The 14320-nt window shown below is 40.0% G+C and overlaps 1 protein-coding gene across 3 annotated transcripts in view; it reads right to left on the bottom strand.

The window, feature by feature from the left end:
* Positions 1-4939: 4939 nt before the first annotated feature.
* gabrd (gamma-aminobutyric acid type A receptor subunit delta) overlaps positions 4940-14320 on the bottom strand; it is a 51855-nt gene continuing 42474 nt past the window's right edge. The window contains exons 7-9 of one of the 3 annotated variants that reach the window (XM_043676314.1): positions 9111-9263; positions 7026-7237; positions 4940-5944 (exon numbers count right to left, since the gene is read on the bottom strand). In XM_043676314.1, coding sequence (XP_043532249.1) covers positions 5645-5944; positions 7026-7237; positions 9111-9263 — 665 coding nt within the window. In that variant the 3' untranslated portion in view covers positions 4940-5644. Of the gene's footprint in view, positions 5945-7025; positions 7238-9110; positions 9267-14320 lie in introns of all 3 variants that reach the window. The other 2 variants (XM_043676313.1, XM_043676315.1) reach the window with 2 other exon arrangements.

The raw sequence follows: 14320 nt of genomic DNA, 5'->3' as shown, positions 1-14320 counted from the left end.
TGGAGTTTCAAATTCAATGCCTGTGAATCAAGAGATGAATTACAGTGCCCCATATTCCACTCCCTCTCTCCCACCTCCGTCCTCCCTATCCTCATTATAATCTCCATCCTCTCTTTTCCTTCCTAATCTCCTCCTCCCGCCCTCATTTTCCCTCTCCAATCCCATCCACCCCTTTCCTCTCCCATCTCCTGTCTCTCCCCCCTCACCTACTCCCACCTCCCCCTCAGTGAAGTTTGATGGGTATTTCAGTTCATGCACAGACACTAAAACAAGTATTGACTTTTGATTGGCTGAGACATCAGTTTTCATTTCATTTCAGCCAATTAAAAGACAGGATCTAATTATCACAATTTGACTTTCCACTGAAGTCAATGTTGGAAGGGGCATCAAAAACAGGTCCTGAAAGTTTCTCAATGCAATGAAATCATCAATATTTTTAATCAACATTTTACAACACACATCTCGACCCAGACTTCCTGGCCCACAGGTAGGGACATTATCACCACAGGAGCCTCCAGGCAGCAAGATAATAAGCATCTTACAATGTACCACCTGGTTTCCCAGTCCATCATTATGTACAGCATCTTTTATTGGAAAATTATTTTTCAATGGACTTGAATCACGATGTTATGCCTTTTAACAGATTTTCTTAAATTATTGTTTGACATTATTACTTTCAGATTATTTTAAGATTATTATGATGAACCAGAGTTCCTTTACATGAACATTGCAAACTTTTCATTAATAATTGAGAATGATGAGCCTTCTCTATTGAGAGACACAGGATGAATTCCCTTTTGTTGGGGAGTCATTGGAAGTAAGGCATTAACGTTTCAGAAAGCAATCCTTTCAAGTAAACATTTATAAACAACAAAATCTGTCAGAATGCTCTATTTAGGATTCTGCTATATTAAAATCCACAGAACACAACGATTACACAGGCTGCCTGACAACTCTGAGAGTTTTTGCTCAGATTTGTAAACATTGCAGCATCTACCTGTCCATTACTAAAGCCATTGATGCCAATGAGATTGTACCAGAGTTGGTAAAAGTTCCTGCCATTCCTGTTTCCCTGGATCTGAACACCCACCTGGTGAGGCTAGATGCCACGTGCCATTGTGCAGAGCTCCCACTAGACAGGAGCATGTTACATCAACAAGGAGTTCCAGATGAGAGGAAAGACCCCGAAAGGTTAAAGGAAAAGCAAATGCCAGTCTCCTTACACGGGGTAGAGAGGGAATTGGATGAGACTTTGAAGGAGCCTGTGATCTGCAATGTGCCGAGGACTTTGCTTCCAGGAGGGCAGTTGTACCGGTTGTGGCAATGTTTAAATTAGTTCCCACAAGTTAAGTACTGGATGTGGGTAACGTGGGATTGAAAGATTCAACAGATATTTGCAGTTTCTGACAGCACAATAATTACAGTCACTGGCACTTCAGTACCTGGGCTAGAATTGAAAAGTTTAATTGCAAACAGTAGCAAATTTCTATCAGCAAGTCATGCTGCCTTCTTCGGCCCTAATTAAGTTGGAATTTGTGATCTTTATACTCTCAGGCCACATTCCTCCATATGATGATGGAATCTTGAGCATGTCTATTAAAGGTACACTGACAGCCTGATCATGATACATAACTCTCTACATCACAGGATGCTGATGGACAGGCAGTGTACATTCTGGGTGTAGGTATGGGCACTGTACCATCAATAATTTTGTGGGCCCACCAGCTCCAAATGGTGCAGGCACCCATCCACTGCCTTCACCAACTTGGGCAGGTCAGCCCTGGAGAGCATGAGTAACGTGACTCTGATCTGAAAGTCCTGGTTACTCTTTGTGGATGGTTAGGGCTCATGGTCTTCCTTTGCCATTATGTGGAGATTAATGTTTGCTCATTTGTTTCTTTTCATGCAGGTTGATTACTGCAAATATCTACCTCAATCTCCAGACTCTATCATGACAGGAAGGTGGATCTAATAGTGTGAGCCACATTGAGGTGTTCTTCCCCCAGTATTTCACATACCTCAAATATGCAGCACTGTGCTGGCATCAGTACACACTTACTGGGCTGGCCTTTTTGTATATGCTTGTATTCTTGTTTATATGTTAAATGCTCTCAGTTTTAAACTGATATTGCACCTTGAAGTATACAGACGTCTGTATACATATTCTGTTTCTCATGATCATTGAATAAAGAAGTGAAGAGTGGAAGCAATGTCTTTCTGTGGTAACTCGGAAATAGGGGTCAACCCAAGGGCAGGCATGAGCAAAAAGTAGACTCCTGTCTCCCTGAGGAGACTGGTTTTGCCTCTTACTCTGTAACATTGACATAAAAGCTAATATTACAGAAGTGAAATATCAACCACTGTCAGCATCTTTATGATTTATCTCAAACTTTGAAGTCATGTTTTCTTGATAAAATCTGAGCTTGTTCTGTTGATCACCTTTCATTCTGTCTTCCTTACATTTTAGTCTCTCCTACCTATTCCAGCACTTTTTATTTTCTGGTCATTTTAAATGTTGTAATCATTTTGTTCATCTTTCTCTCCCTGCCTCCTGCCTTGCTTGTTTTGAGCCAGTTTAAAAGGAGCTTTAGCCATTGACTAAACGTCAGTCTTGACTGGGAAGTTATGCTGGGAAGCATTACCACAGATTTTTCCTGCTATTGAGTGAGAGTGATCTCATTGAAACATACGGTTCTTAGAAAATTTAAAAGGATGGATGAGGAAAGGTGTTTTTCTTGGCTCGAACATCTAGAACATGGGGTCACAGGGTCAGAATAAAGGGTCTTCCATTTGGGAGTGAATTGAAGAAAAATATCATTGTTTGGTTCTAAAGAAGAGTCACTGGACCCAAAACGTTAACTCAGCTTTCTCTCCATAGATGCTGACAGACCTGCTGAGTTTTCTTAGCAATTTCTGTTTTTGTTTCTGATTTCCAGCAGTTCTTTGTTTTTCTTTTTGTTTAGAGAGCTGTGCATCTTTGAATTTTCACCAAGGGTTGTGAATGTTCAGTTATTGCGTAAATTCAAGACAGAGATTGATAATTGTTTAGAAATAAAGGACATCGAAGGGATGTGAGAATTGGGTAAAAAGCAGATTTGAGATTTCATAAAATCAGCCATGACACTGAAGACAAAGATAGATTTTTGAACAGTAAAGGAATTAAGGGTCACAGTGAACAGATGGGTAACCGTGGAGCTGAGTCCATGAAGAGGTCAGCCATGATCTTATTGAATGGGGGAGCAGGCTCAATGGGCCAGTTGGCCTCCTCCTGCTCCTAGCTCTTATACATTATTGGCAGCCTGGAAAGAGGTAAAAACATAAACATTGAGGATAATACTGATCCTGAGTATCTCTGGAAATATCATTGAACTGAACATATTCAGGGTTTTGTACAGGAAAAGCTGCAGCTCATTCCGTCTTTGCTACTGGATGGTAATTGCCTGAGGAGCTGTATCATACTGAAATGTAGGATTGCGGGATAGTGTTTCCATTGGTGTCACAGTCTCGATAATTACACCTTTCACTCAATGTTTCAGGCAGCTGGTGCCTCTTCTTCATCGTTTTTCACCTCCCTCAGTTGGTGATGAATGTAATTCACATTGTACTGTATACTCAGAATAACCTTCCAATAAAATCCTTGCCTTACTGAGGACTCCCTGCTTCAATAAGCATTGATTACTGGGTGCTCTCCAGTGCTGTCTTGTACTGTAACCTACTCTGCGCTGTCCTCATCCTTCATAGATGGCATCTTTAGCTTCTTACACCCAAATGTTATGGTGGGGGTAATGAATCAGCATGATTTACAAATCAAGCAATACATTCTGAGTTTGATATGACTTCTTCAGAACTGGAAGAGATCAGAAAATGGTATTTTTAATGCTGTTGACAGAAGGGAAGGAGGAGTGAGTGGAACAGATTGTGAGGAATAATTCTGTTTCTCTCTCCCCACAGATATTGTCAGATCTACAGAGTTTCTCAAGCACTGTGTTTATTTCACATTTCCAACATCTGCAGTATTTTGCTTTTATTCACAGTAGTACTGTCTGCTTTCCCTGAACAGGGTCAATAGAAAGGAACTGTTTCACTTAATCGAACGGTCAAGAAAAAGGGGCACATTTTAAAAGTGAAAGGCAAGAGGTTTAGAGTGGAATGGAGGACAAATGATTCACTCAAAGGCTGGTGGGGTCTGGAATGCATGGCCTGGGAGAGTTAAGGCAGGTAATATCACAATCTTGAAAACGTACTTAGATAGGCAGTTGAAGTCTCATAACATTCAAGGCTGTGGTCCTGATGTGTGAAAGTGGGACTAGTGAAGACGATAGTGCATTTTCAGACTCGATAGGCTGAAGGGCCTGTTCTGTACTGTATGATTCTATGAACTAAATACAATTGACTTACAGTCTCTGCAATTGGTGCAAACACCCTTTGTGCACATTAACACACGGAATACACTTTCTGTAGAATTCAGTCATCAAGAAAAATACTGCATTGTAATCCTTACCTTGCTATCTCAGCTCCCCATTCCTTTTGTTTTATGCTTTCTTTATAATCTAGAAATTACTCTAATTGGGAAAAGTCCTACTGTATGGAAGCAGGCCATTTGGCCCATCAAGTCCACAATGACCCTCCAAAGAGGATCCCACCCAGACCCTATCCCTAAAATCCCACCTTTCCCAAGGCCAATCCACCTAACCTGTACATCCCTGTACACTACAGGGCAATTTAGCATGGCCAATCCACTTAACCTGCATATCTTTGGACAATTGGAGGAGACTCATGCAGACACAGGGAAAATGTACAAACTCTACCCAGACAATTACTCGAGGCTGGAAAAGAACCCAGGTCCCTGGCACTGTGAGGCAGCAGTGCTAACCACTGAGCCACTGTGCCGCCCAATATCCTGTAAAACCGCAACATGTCCCAACTCTTATACTTAAGGGATATCGGGTTAATGTGGGAATGTAACGCTGAGATAAATGATTAGCTATGATGGAGAATGGTGGCGGATCAAGGATTGAATAGCCTATCACTGCTCCTATTCTGAAGGAGTATTGTATCAAATTGGGAGTGCTCACAATTACAACTTTATGAAGAACAAAATTCTTCGCTATGGCATTTTCAAACATTAACAATAAAGAGATAAAAAATGGATTAAAAAATATTATTTGCCAGAGCCTTGATTCGACAGAAAAATAATGCAGAGTTTATACTAGATTAGAGACCATTTGAACCTAACACATGATTGTCTCAAAGTGGAGAAAAAAATTGATAAAATTCTAGATAATTTTAAGGATATAGAGAAAATATATAAAAACGGTCCAACACTGTTAAATTAAATGAACTTTATCATTTCCAAAGTACAGGTTATTGCATCTTCAAATTAATGATTTGCTGATTTAATTCATTTTTAAGATGTCAAGATTACCAGGGCAAAAGACTGATAAACAAGGGATAATGGCAGACAGAAATCTCATCATGTCACAGTAATCACATTTCATTATTTACTATTTATATACATTTATCAAATGCTTCCTTGACATGTCAAAGGATTCAGATCAAAGGCTCTGGATATTTGGCATCATGTGTATGTTCTATGTTCATATACATGTAACTGCTTCCTGAACAATATGATGCTGGGGCCAGTTTACATGGTGTATGCAACCCAGTAAATAACATTGACAGCCGCAAAAGCAGCTGGAAAGACGGCCCTTGCATAAATGTCAATGGTGTCGGAATCAATAGGTTTGAATACAGACTTCAGAGTAAGTTTATTGCTGGACTTTGAGTTGTGTTTATTTGCCCTTGTCTTTCCATTTTTAATTTCATCTCCATGAAGAATCCTATGAGCCCGGTGCAGTCTGTTGGACATGAGCAATTCCTGGTTCACCCCAGCCGCTGACAAGGAGAACAGAACTATCGCATCCTTTCCATTTCTCTTAATTGCCTGGAATAAAGACAAAGTCAGGAGATATAAATACTACAAGCTGGAATTCGGCCAATACACAAAGATAATAACTTTATCAAACATATCAGCAACCTCTGTTATAGAAAGGATACTATTAAGCTAGAGAGGGTTCAGCAAATACTTATCACGATGTTGCCAGGACTGGAGGGTTTCAATGATAAAGACAGACTGGATAGGCTGGGGCTTTTTCACTGAAGCATAGGAGTGATCTTATAGAGGTTTATAAAATCATGAGGGATATAGATAAGGCATCTTTCCACCAGGGTGGGAGAAGTTCAAGACTAGGGGGCATAATTTTTAAGGTAAGAGGAGAAAGATTTAAAAAAAGACAAGGACTAAATGTTTTACAGAGAGTGGTTTGTTTATGGAATCAACTTCCACAGGAAGTCACAGATGTGGTACAGTTACAATGTTTAAAGGACATTTGGATAAGTACACAAATAAGAAATGTTTGGAGGGATATGGGCCAGGAGCAGGCAGGTGGGACTAGTTTAGTTTGGGTACATGATCAATATGGACTGGTTGGACCAAAGGGTCTGTTTCCATGCTGTATGACTCTACGACTATGACTGTATAAATGGTCAAGCCTCCCGGTGACACAGACATTGTTCAATGTCTTGTGCAACCTGATTCACAACGACAGGTTTCTTTCCTATTGCTTATAAGATTGGCTTGTGCTTTTTGAGGATTGTAACAACTTTGTTCAGCAACCCCAATATAAACAAGGAAAATTCAGCAAGGGTTTCTACTCTGGAACATTCTGCCACATCCTCTCTGTTAATGTTCTGTGTGAGAACACCAGGTGATGATGTGACAAGTCTGGTTGTGATACCTCCCAGTCCTCACAAAGACCAGTCAACTGAGGAAAGCCATGTGCGGCAGAGGTAATATGAGGCTTCAGGGTAAAAAGAGAGAAACAATATATTTTATCTAACTCAAGGTTTGATTTCAGACTCCAACCAATTAAAATTGATCCATACCCATGTATATTCATCATGATCTCAGCCTAAAATGCATATTTCCTCTTTAAATTAATTGAGTGCTGTGTTACATGACTCACCTCCACACATGATTTATTGGCCTTAATTTTTGCACGTTGCTTTCTCATGTAGTCTGCATTAAAATGTGCAAAGGCATATTCAACAAGAGCAGCAAAAACAAAGACATAACAGATCCAGAAATATACGTCCAGTGCTTTGATGGCAGATGCTCTGGGGAGGGATTTCCTTGCACTGATCATCAATGTTGTCATGGTCAACACTGTTGTAATACCTGGAACAAATATGTTAAAATAAATCAGCCTTTTGAATTAATGGGATATGCTTCTGATTCATGGTTCTTGAACTTACTAGAGCTCAATCTATGATTTTTCATTTCGGTGGTGACAGCTTTTCAATGTTTGTGCATTGTGGGTGCCAGATTCACCCCACACAATCACATTTTTATCAACAACTCACACCATCACCATCTCCCAATCAGTCATAGGAGAAAATATCTGTAAATTTTTTTCCCCTCAATCCAAAAGGTAAACTGAGCAGATCTCTAGAGTGTCCATGCTACAATTTCTATTTAATTGTAAATTGGATGATAAGTAACATTCCTACCTCATAACTTTGCCAAACAGGTGAGTGATGGGAATGTCGGGCTCTCAGTCCCTCTTCAGGATTTGTAGCTCAGTCCAGTGATTAAGCATACTCTATGTCAAATCTCTGACACTTATTTAGAGCCCTTTGTGCAAGGAATGCTTGAGCATATTCCTATGCATAGGATATATAGAAAAGTTATATTCCATATGGAAATGATCTACCCCTCTGGCTTCCTTAGAATGATTTTTCCATGTAGGCAATTCAGGAGCCACCATGTTGAATATAGTTCTTTAAATTATTCTGCCTTTCAGTTTGACTTAACATCCCATTCAAGAAGACATTCCATCTCTTTATTTAAATTGGTTTTAATTGGCACAGCGTTAACTACTTTAATGCTCATAGAAACCTGACAGTGTGGAAACAGGCCATATTCACCACGATGAAGGAAATTAAATCCCTTCTAATCTTAAGTCTCAATTGTCTCAATTTAAATCAAAATTACTTCATAAAATGAGAGTCAGTGCAAAACTTCAGCTTCCAATTTTCTTCTACCACCAAAATACAATGATGCAGGTGATATTATTTGATCTTGTAGAGAGATTCCCCACACAGTTGTACCCCAGCTTAAAACAATCTAGTTTGATGACATTTCGTACTTCCACACACTCACTCCTTTCAAGGTAAATAAATTCAACTGATGATTCGACTGAAGGTCAGATGTAATCTTCTTGTGATTTGGGAGCAAGCTCAAAGAGCCATACATCCTCTTCCTGTTCCCATTTCTTATTTCTTAAGCTGAATAAGATTTTGCATTACCATCTTAGTTCTTAACGATGTGACTTTTTTTAGGAAATGCAGTCTATGAACTTTGAGACTGTTGGGCTGCTTCTGTGATGGAGCACTTGCAACAAGGAACAGCCCTTAGAAGGAGCACACGCAAAGATAAAGAAAGAACGCATTTAAAACAGCATGTTTCATGAGCCCAAGATCTCTTTGTTTTTAAAGTGTAATTGCTATGGCAACAAAAGGCAAAATGGAAGTCAACAGCACACAATGGGCTCCCTTAAACATGACATGAATGTCAAGTTTCTTTTGTCACCTATTAAGGGAACGCATTGCTCTGTTTCACAAAGGATCATTGAATTTTTAATGTTCCTAGAAAGGGAAGATTCAGGTTTGGTTCAAACAGCTTGTAAAGAAGGTACCTCCAAAGTGCTGCACTGTCTCAGTGCTGTACTATTGCATTAGAAAAGGATTATTCCTAATATTATTGTAAAAGTATTATTGTGCTTTTCAAAGACTTACATAGACCTTTTGGATAGAAACAGTTTGCAGGGATAGCGGGAAAATACAGGAGATTGACACGAGGTAATAGAACCGGTACAGGCATGACGGGGTGAATGGCCCCCTTTTGTGCCATAACAATCTCTGATTCTGTGATATGTACAAACATGATTCAAACAACAAAGAAATTAACAGAAGAGAATAAGACTAAAAGTAAACTATTAGCTGTTTTGGAAGCCAAAGCAAAGCTGATGCATATTCATCAGTATAGTCACCTAAGGAAACACGTGCAGGTACTGCAGACTGACTGATCCAGAACGATACCCAAGACATTGCCACCAACAAGATAGAAGGCATGTACGACTGAATGATATAAACCCCCCTATTCCTCCGTAACTGGAAATGAAGACTTAACCGTGGAAATTGACCTGCTGGAAGAACAACAAAGATTAATCTTAGAAAAGTGGAGAAAGATTTATTGTCCACAGTCTGCAAAAGCTTGTTATTGAAACAGACACAACCCAGCTACTTGGTGTCCACTTTCTTGTCTCCTTTTGGGAAGATGTTGGCTCCTTCTCCAGTCCAGCTCCACGGGCATTGAGCAACTTCAAGTGCCACATCTGATTAACATTGCTTCGTGCTTAAATGTCATAAATATGATTAAAGGTTTAGGGTAGCATGGTGGATTAGCACTGCTGCCTCACAGTGCCAGGAACCTGGGTTCAATTCCCACCTCATCTATGTTGAGTTTGCACATTCTCCCCATGTCTGCATGGGCTTCCTCTGGGTGCTCCAGTTTCCTCCCACAATCCAAAGATGTGCAGGTCAGGTGAATTGGTCATTGCTAAATTGCCCATAGTGATAGGTGCATTGGTCATGGGTAAATATAGGGTAGGGGAATGGGTCTGGGTGGGTTACTCTTCAGACGGTTGGTGTGGACTTGTTGGGCTGAAGGGCCTGTTTCCATACTGTAGGGAATCTAATCTAATTTGTGATTTATATATACAAATTTATTTTTTGAGTTTGAATTTCAAACTAGTGGCATATATATGTTGATTTGTTTTTGTAAAGGGAATTAAAATTAATTAGGTCAGTCTTTCTGGAACTGTGACTTAAAACCAGAATGTCTTAGACAGCAGATGACTGCAAGGCCTCCTGCAATGTTAATGGAAATTTGTTTAGATGGTAGGGTTTTATGACTGGAGAGTGCAAACATTAAGCCATTAGCTGTAATAGGATCTAGGATAAACAAGCTTTTTTTTCCCAAATTTAGTTCAAAAACTTTAGGGGTTCAATTGAAAGGAGACCTGACTGAGATAGAAAGCAAACTACTATCTCTCTTAGAAAAGAAAAAAAATTAGATTAGTTAAGGCAATAAGTTATCTCCAAGAACTCATTTTTGGAAACTTCCAGATCAGGATTGGTTGATTAGAAAACTGCATTGGTTATTCAAAGCAGAGAAAGTATATACTCTCAGTTGTAAGCTTATTCATTAAAAATACATCATTCCTTACATGTCAGGAATTGAGAAGAAGCAGTTAAATTAAACCAACAGATTTAATAGGGAACAAGAATTTCTCAGGATTTTGTTTAACTGTAAAGTAATGACGCGGCAGGTTGTGTTTTGTCTTGCCATGTGTTTTGAATCTTTCAAACTAAGTATTTAGATATCTTGTTTTTTTGCGTGTGATAAGCTTCTGTTTTATTGTTAAAAGTGGTATGCATCAGTTTGAGGTTATATCTCAGGGGAAGATCACTACATAAACAAACCAAAAAAGAAAATCCAAGCTAGATTGAATCACTGTTTGACTTGTTCAGTAGTAACATCACTTGGGATCACACCATAAGTATCACTGAAATATTCACCTGGGTAGGAGGAGCAGAGGAATTAAATCCAAAGTGGATTTGAGCACAGGCAGGTTCCAACATAGGCTGATACATAGTGATTTGGAATAGCAACTTATTTACCCGGAAGCTCATGGATACTGGAGCTAACTGTGGGGTCACCACCAGCTAAAACTGGTATGAACCAGAAATGCGTGACTCAATGCCAAATAATACTGAAACACACTGTAGATTTGACAGTCAAGTCTTGTTTAGAAAGCTTACATGGATCAGAACATTATTTTAATGTTATTAATAGAAATAAGAAAAACAGAATGTTTAATTCATTCATGGGATATGGGCACTGCTTGCAAATATTGTCTAGCCTGTCCAACTGAGTGGCTTACCCCAGGGCCAATTCAGAGGGAAGTTAAGTGACAACCACATTGCGTGGGTCTACAGTTGCATGTAGGTAAGGACAGCAGATTTCCTTCTCTAAAAGCCATTTAGTTAATTTTGTACTCCTGTTGGAATTATTAAAGAGTTATTCATATCAATTTATTTTTCTTCCCTTATCTCATCCTATTTAAAACTGTTTCTTTTCAATTATTTATTTATGTCTTTTTTTTAAAACTGTAATGGTTTATACTTTGAGCACTAGTTCTGAAACAGAATCTAGGGAGACCTTTTAAAGCTGTCCACAGCATGCAGTGATTCAATTGTTAAAAGCAACTCTGGGTACTCCCTTGGGAAGGCTGTAGCCTTGGTTCTCACAAAGCAATGAATCAGCTGAGCTTTATAAGCACATGGATGATAGAAAGCTGCGGAATCTTCCTGCTATGGCCATTGCTTATTGAGCCTGTGGGGAAAAGTGTGCACATTGGAATGCTGATTGTGGACTGGAGCAGACTTGGCTGTGAGGCTCCATCTGGTCCAGTAATCTGCTGTCTGCAAGTATCAGGTGAGGTGTGAGGGACAGCGAAATTGATCAGAGTTTTCTGCCGCAGTATCTTACTGGTGGCGATCAGGAGGTGAGTGGATGGGCAGCTGAATGATGGATGAAAAAGAACAAAATAAGAAGAAATTGTAAAAGTGACTTGAACTGTTTGACCTGATTAATAACACATAAACACTATTTTCCTGTTTGCTATTGATTAATTAAATCCCTCTGTATCAGCCAGCTGCTTAATGGATTAGAGGGTTTGGATGAACTGGATCACCTATGTGTTTGGCAAAATTCAAACAAAAGATTAAGGATAAAGATTGTTTTATTTGTGTTTGTACCTTCAGCCTGACTGTTCCTATTTTAACTCTATACTTACTCTGGTTGGGCTGTCTGTGTTTTATCAAACCAAGATTAATATTACAATGACGCTGGCCTTCTGCCTTTTGTCTTAATTGAAGAAATATTTAAATGATAACCTCCATAGCAGCTAAATGATTCAGTGTGGTGATGATATACATTGTATATTTGCTAGTAAGTTGGATGTTTTATAAATCCGATTTACCTCAGAGTACTCAGAGAAGACACTAGTTTCTCTGTGTGTGGCAAGGTGCACTTACTGTGCTTCAAAATATCTTTGCAGTCACAAAACATCTTGACTTAAGTTTACAGTTCAGCTTCCAGGAGCTTCTCTGTTTACACAAGTTGTGAGTTCATATCTATCTCCATCAATCAAGCACCATTAATAGAGATGGGTTCCACCTTCTCAACCTCACCCCTCAGTTGAGGTGTGGTGACCCTCAGGTTAAACTACCACCAGTCATCTCTCTCTAACATGAGAGCAGCCCTATCGTCAAGTGGTTTTAGAACTATTGAATACACTCTGATTCTCCATTTGGCAACATTGTACATTCGACAGAAATCACGCTCATGTTAAAATCCACACTTGAGAGCCAAAGGAGTTCAGGAAAATTTGGAATGTTTCAGCTGCCCACAGAGATTGTAAAGTGTTGGGAAGCCAAGTTTGATTTTGCTGTTTACAAATGTGGATATGTTAATCTTGGGTAAAACCTGTATGGTTTCTTTGCTACTGTGTTTCTGACAATTGGCTGAACAATGGTTCTGCTAAAGTAAGGGCTAAAAGATCACAGAACAGTCTTGCTCAAAAAGCTATTTGGAAGCTGGGATGTCTGTGATGAGGTGAATTAAAAACTATGCTATTGAATTGAATCTAGGAAGTAAAAGTACAAGTTCACTAATCTCCTTCACCTGGCAATCTAGAAACATACTTATTGGAAAACTAGCTAAAGAACCAAAATTAGTTTAGCTCCTCACTAACCTCTTTGCTCAGTTTTTAACACTTTGAGCATTATCAAGGAATTTCATGTTGGTACCAATCATGTTCTGGCTTTGTTGTGAGCTTTTTTAAAATTCATTTTTGTGGTTTTGGGCATTGCTGGCTAGGCCAGCATTTATTGCCCATCCCTAATTGCCCCTGAGAAAGTGATGGTGAACTGCCTTCTTGAACCCCTGCGGTCCATCTGCCGTGGGTTGACTCACAATGCCATTAGGGAGGGAATTTCAGGATTTTGACTCAGCGATAGTGAGGGAACAGCGATATATTTCCAAGTCAGGATGATGAGGGGCTTGCAGGTGAACATAAAGATGATGGTGTTCCCATGTGTCTGCTGCCCTTGTCCTAGATGGAAGTGGTCGTGGGTTTGGACAGTGCTATCTGAGGATCATTGGCCAATTTCTGCAGTGCATCTTATAGATAGTGTACACTGTTGTTACTGAGTGTTGGTGGTGGAAGGAGTGAAATGTGGTGCCAATCGATCAGGCTGGATGGTGTTGAGCTTCTTGAATGTTGTTGGAGCTGCATCATTCCAAGCAAATGGGGAGTATTCCATCACACTCCTGACTTGTGTCTTGTAGACGATAGACAGGCTTTGGGAGGGTGTCATGAGGTGAGTTACTCACTGCAGTATTCCTAGCCTCTGACCTGCTTTTGTAGACACTGTTTTTGTGGTGAATCCAGTTGAACTTCAAGGTGTGATGATTAGATTGTCTCTTATTGGTGATTGTCATAGCCTGGCATTTGTACGGGACGAATGTTACTTCCGACTTGTCAGCCCAAGTCTGGATATTATCCAGATCTTGTTGCATTTGAACATGGACTACTTCAGTATCTGAAGTATCAAAGTACAATTGTAACCCTGCAAGTACAAATTCACCCCACAAAATATGTGTGCATGTGGGTCTTTGTCTGTCTGTGTGTGTGTCTGTCTGTCTGGGTTGGGGGTTGTGAGTGTGAGTATGTGTGTGTGTAGTGAGTGCAGAGTGTCTTAAGTCTGTGAGGGGGTGCATATGGGAGTGTGTATGTCTGTAAGGGTGTGTGTGGGTGTCTGTGTGCGCGTCTGTGTTTATGTGTCCATGTGTATGTGTGTATAGGAGTGCCTGTGGGTGTGTGTATAGTGCAATTGTGGTCACCTGTAATGTGACATAAACCCAAGGTCCCGGTTGAGGCCCTCCCTATGAGTATGGAACTTAGCTATCAGCCTCTGCTCAGCCACTTTCCTCTGCTGCCTGTCCCGAATTCTACCTTGGAGGATGGTCACCCGAAAGTCCGAGGCTGAATGTCCTGGACCACTGAAGTGTTCCCCAACTGGGAGGGAATCCTCCTGTCTGTTGATTGTTGTGCAGTGCCCATTCATCTGT

The sequence above is a fragment of the Chiloscyllium plagiosum genome, chromosome 34 (genome assembly GCF_004010195.1).
Source record: "Chiloscyllium plagiosum isolate BGI_BamShark_2017 chromosome 34, ASM401019v2, whole genome shotgun sequence".
In the NCBI taxonomy this organism is placed as follows: Eukaryota; Metazoa; Chordata; class Chondrichthyes; order Orectolobiformes; family Hemiscylliidae; genus Chiloscyllium; species Chiloscyllium plagiosum.
This window is presented reverse-complemented; position numbering and strand designations above follow the sequence as displayed.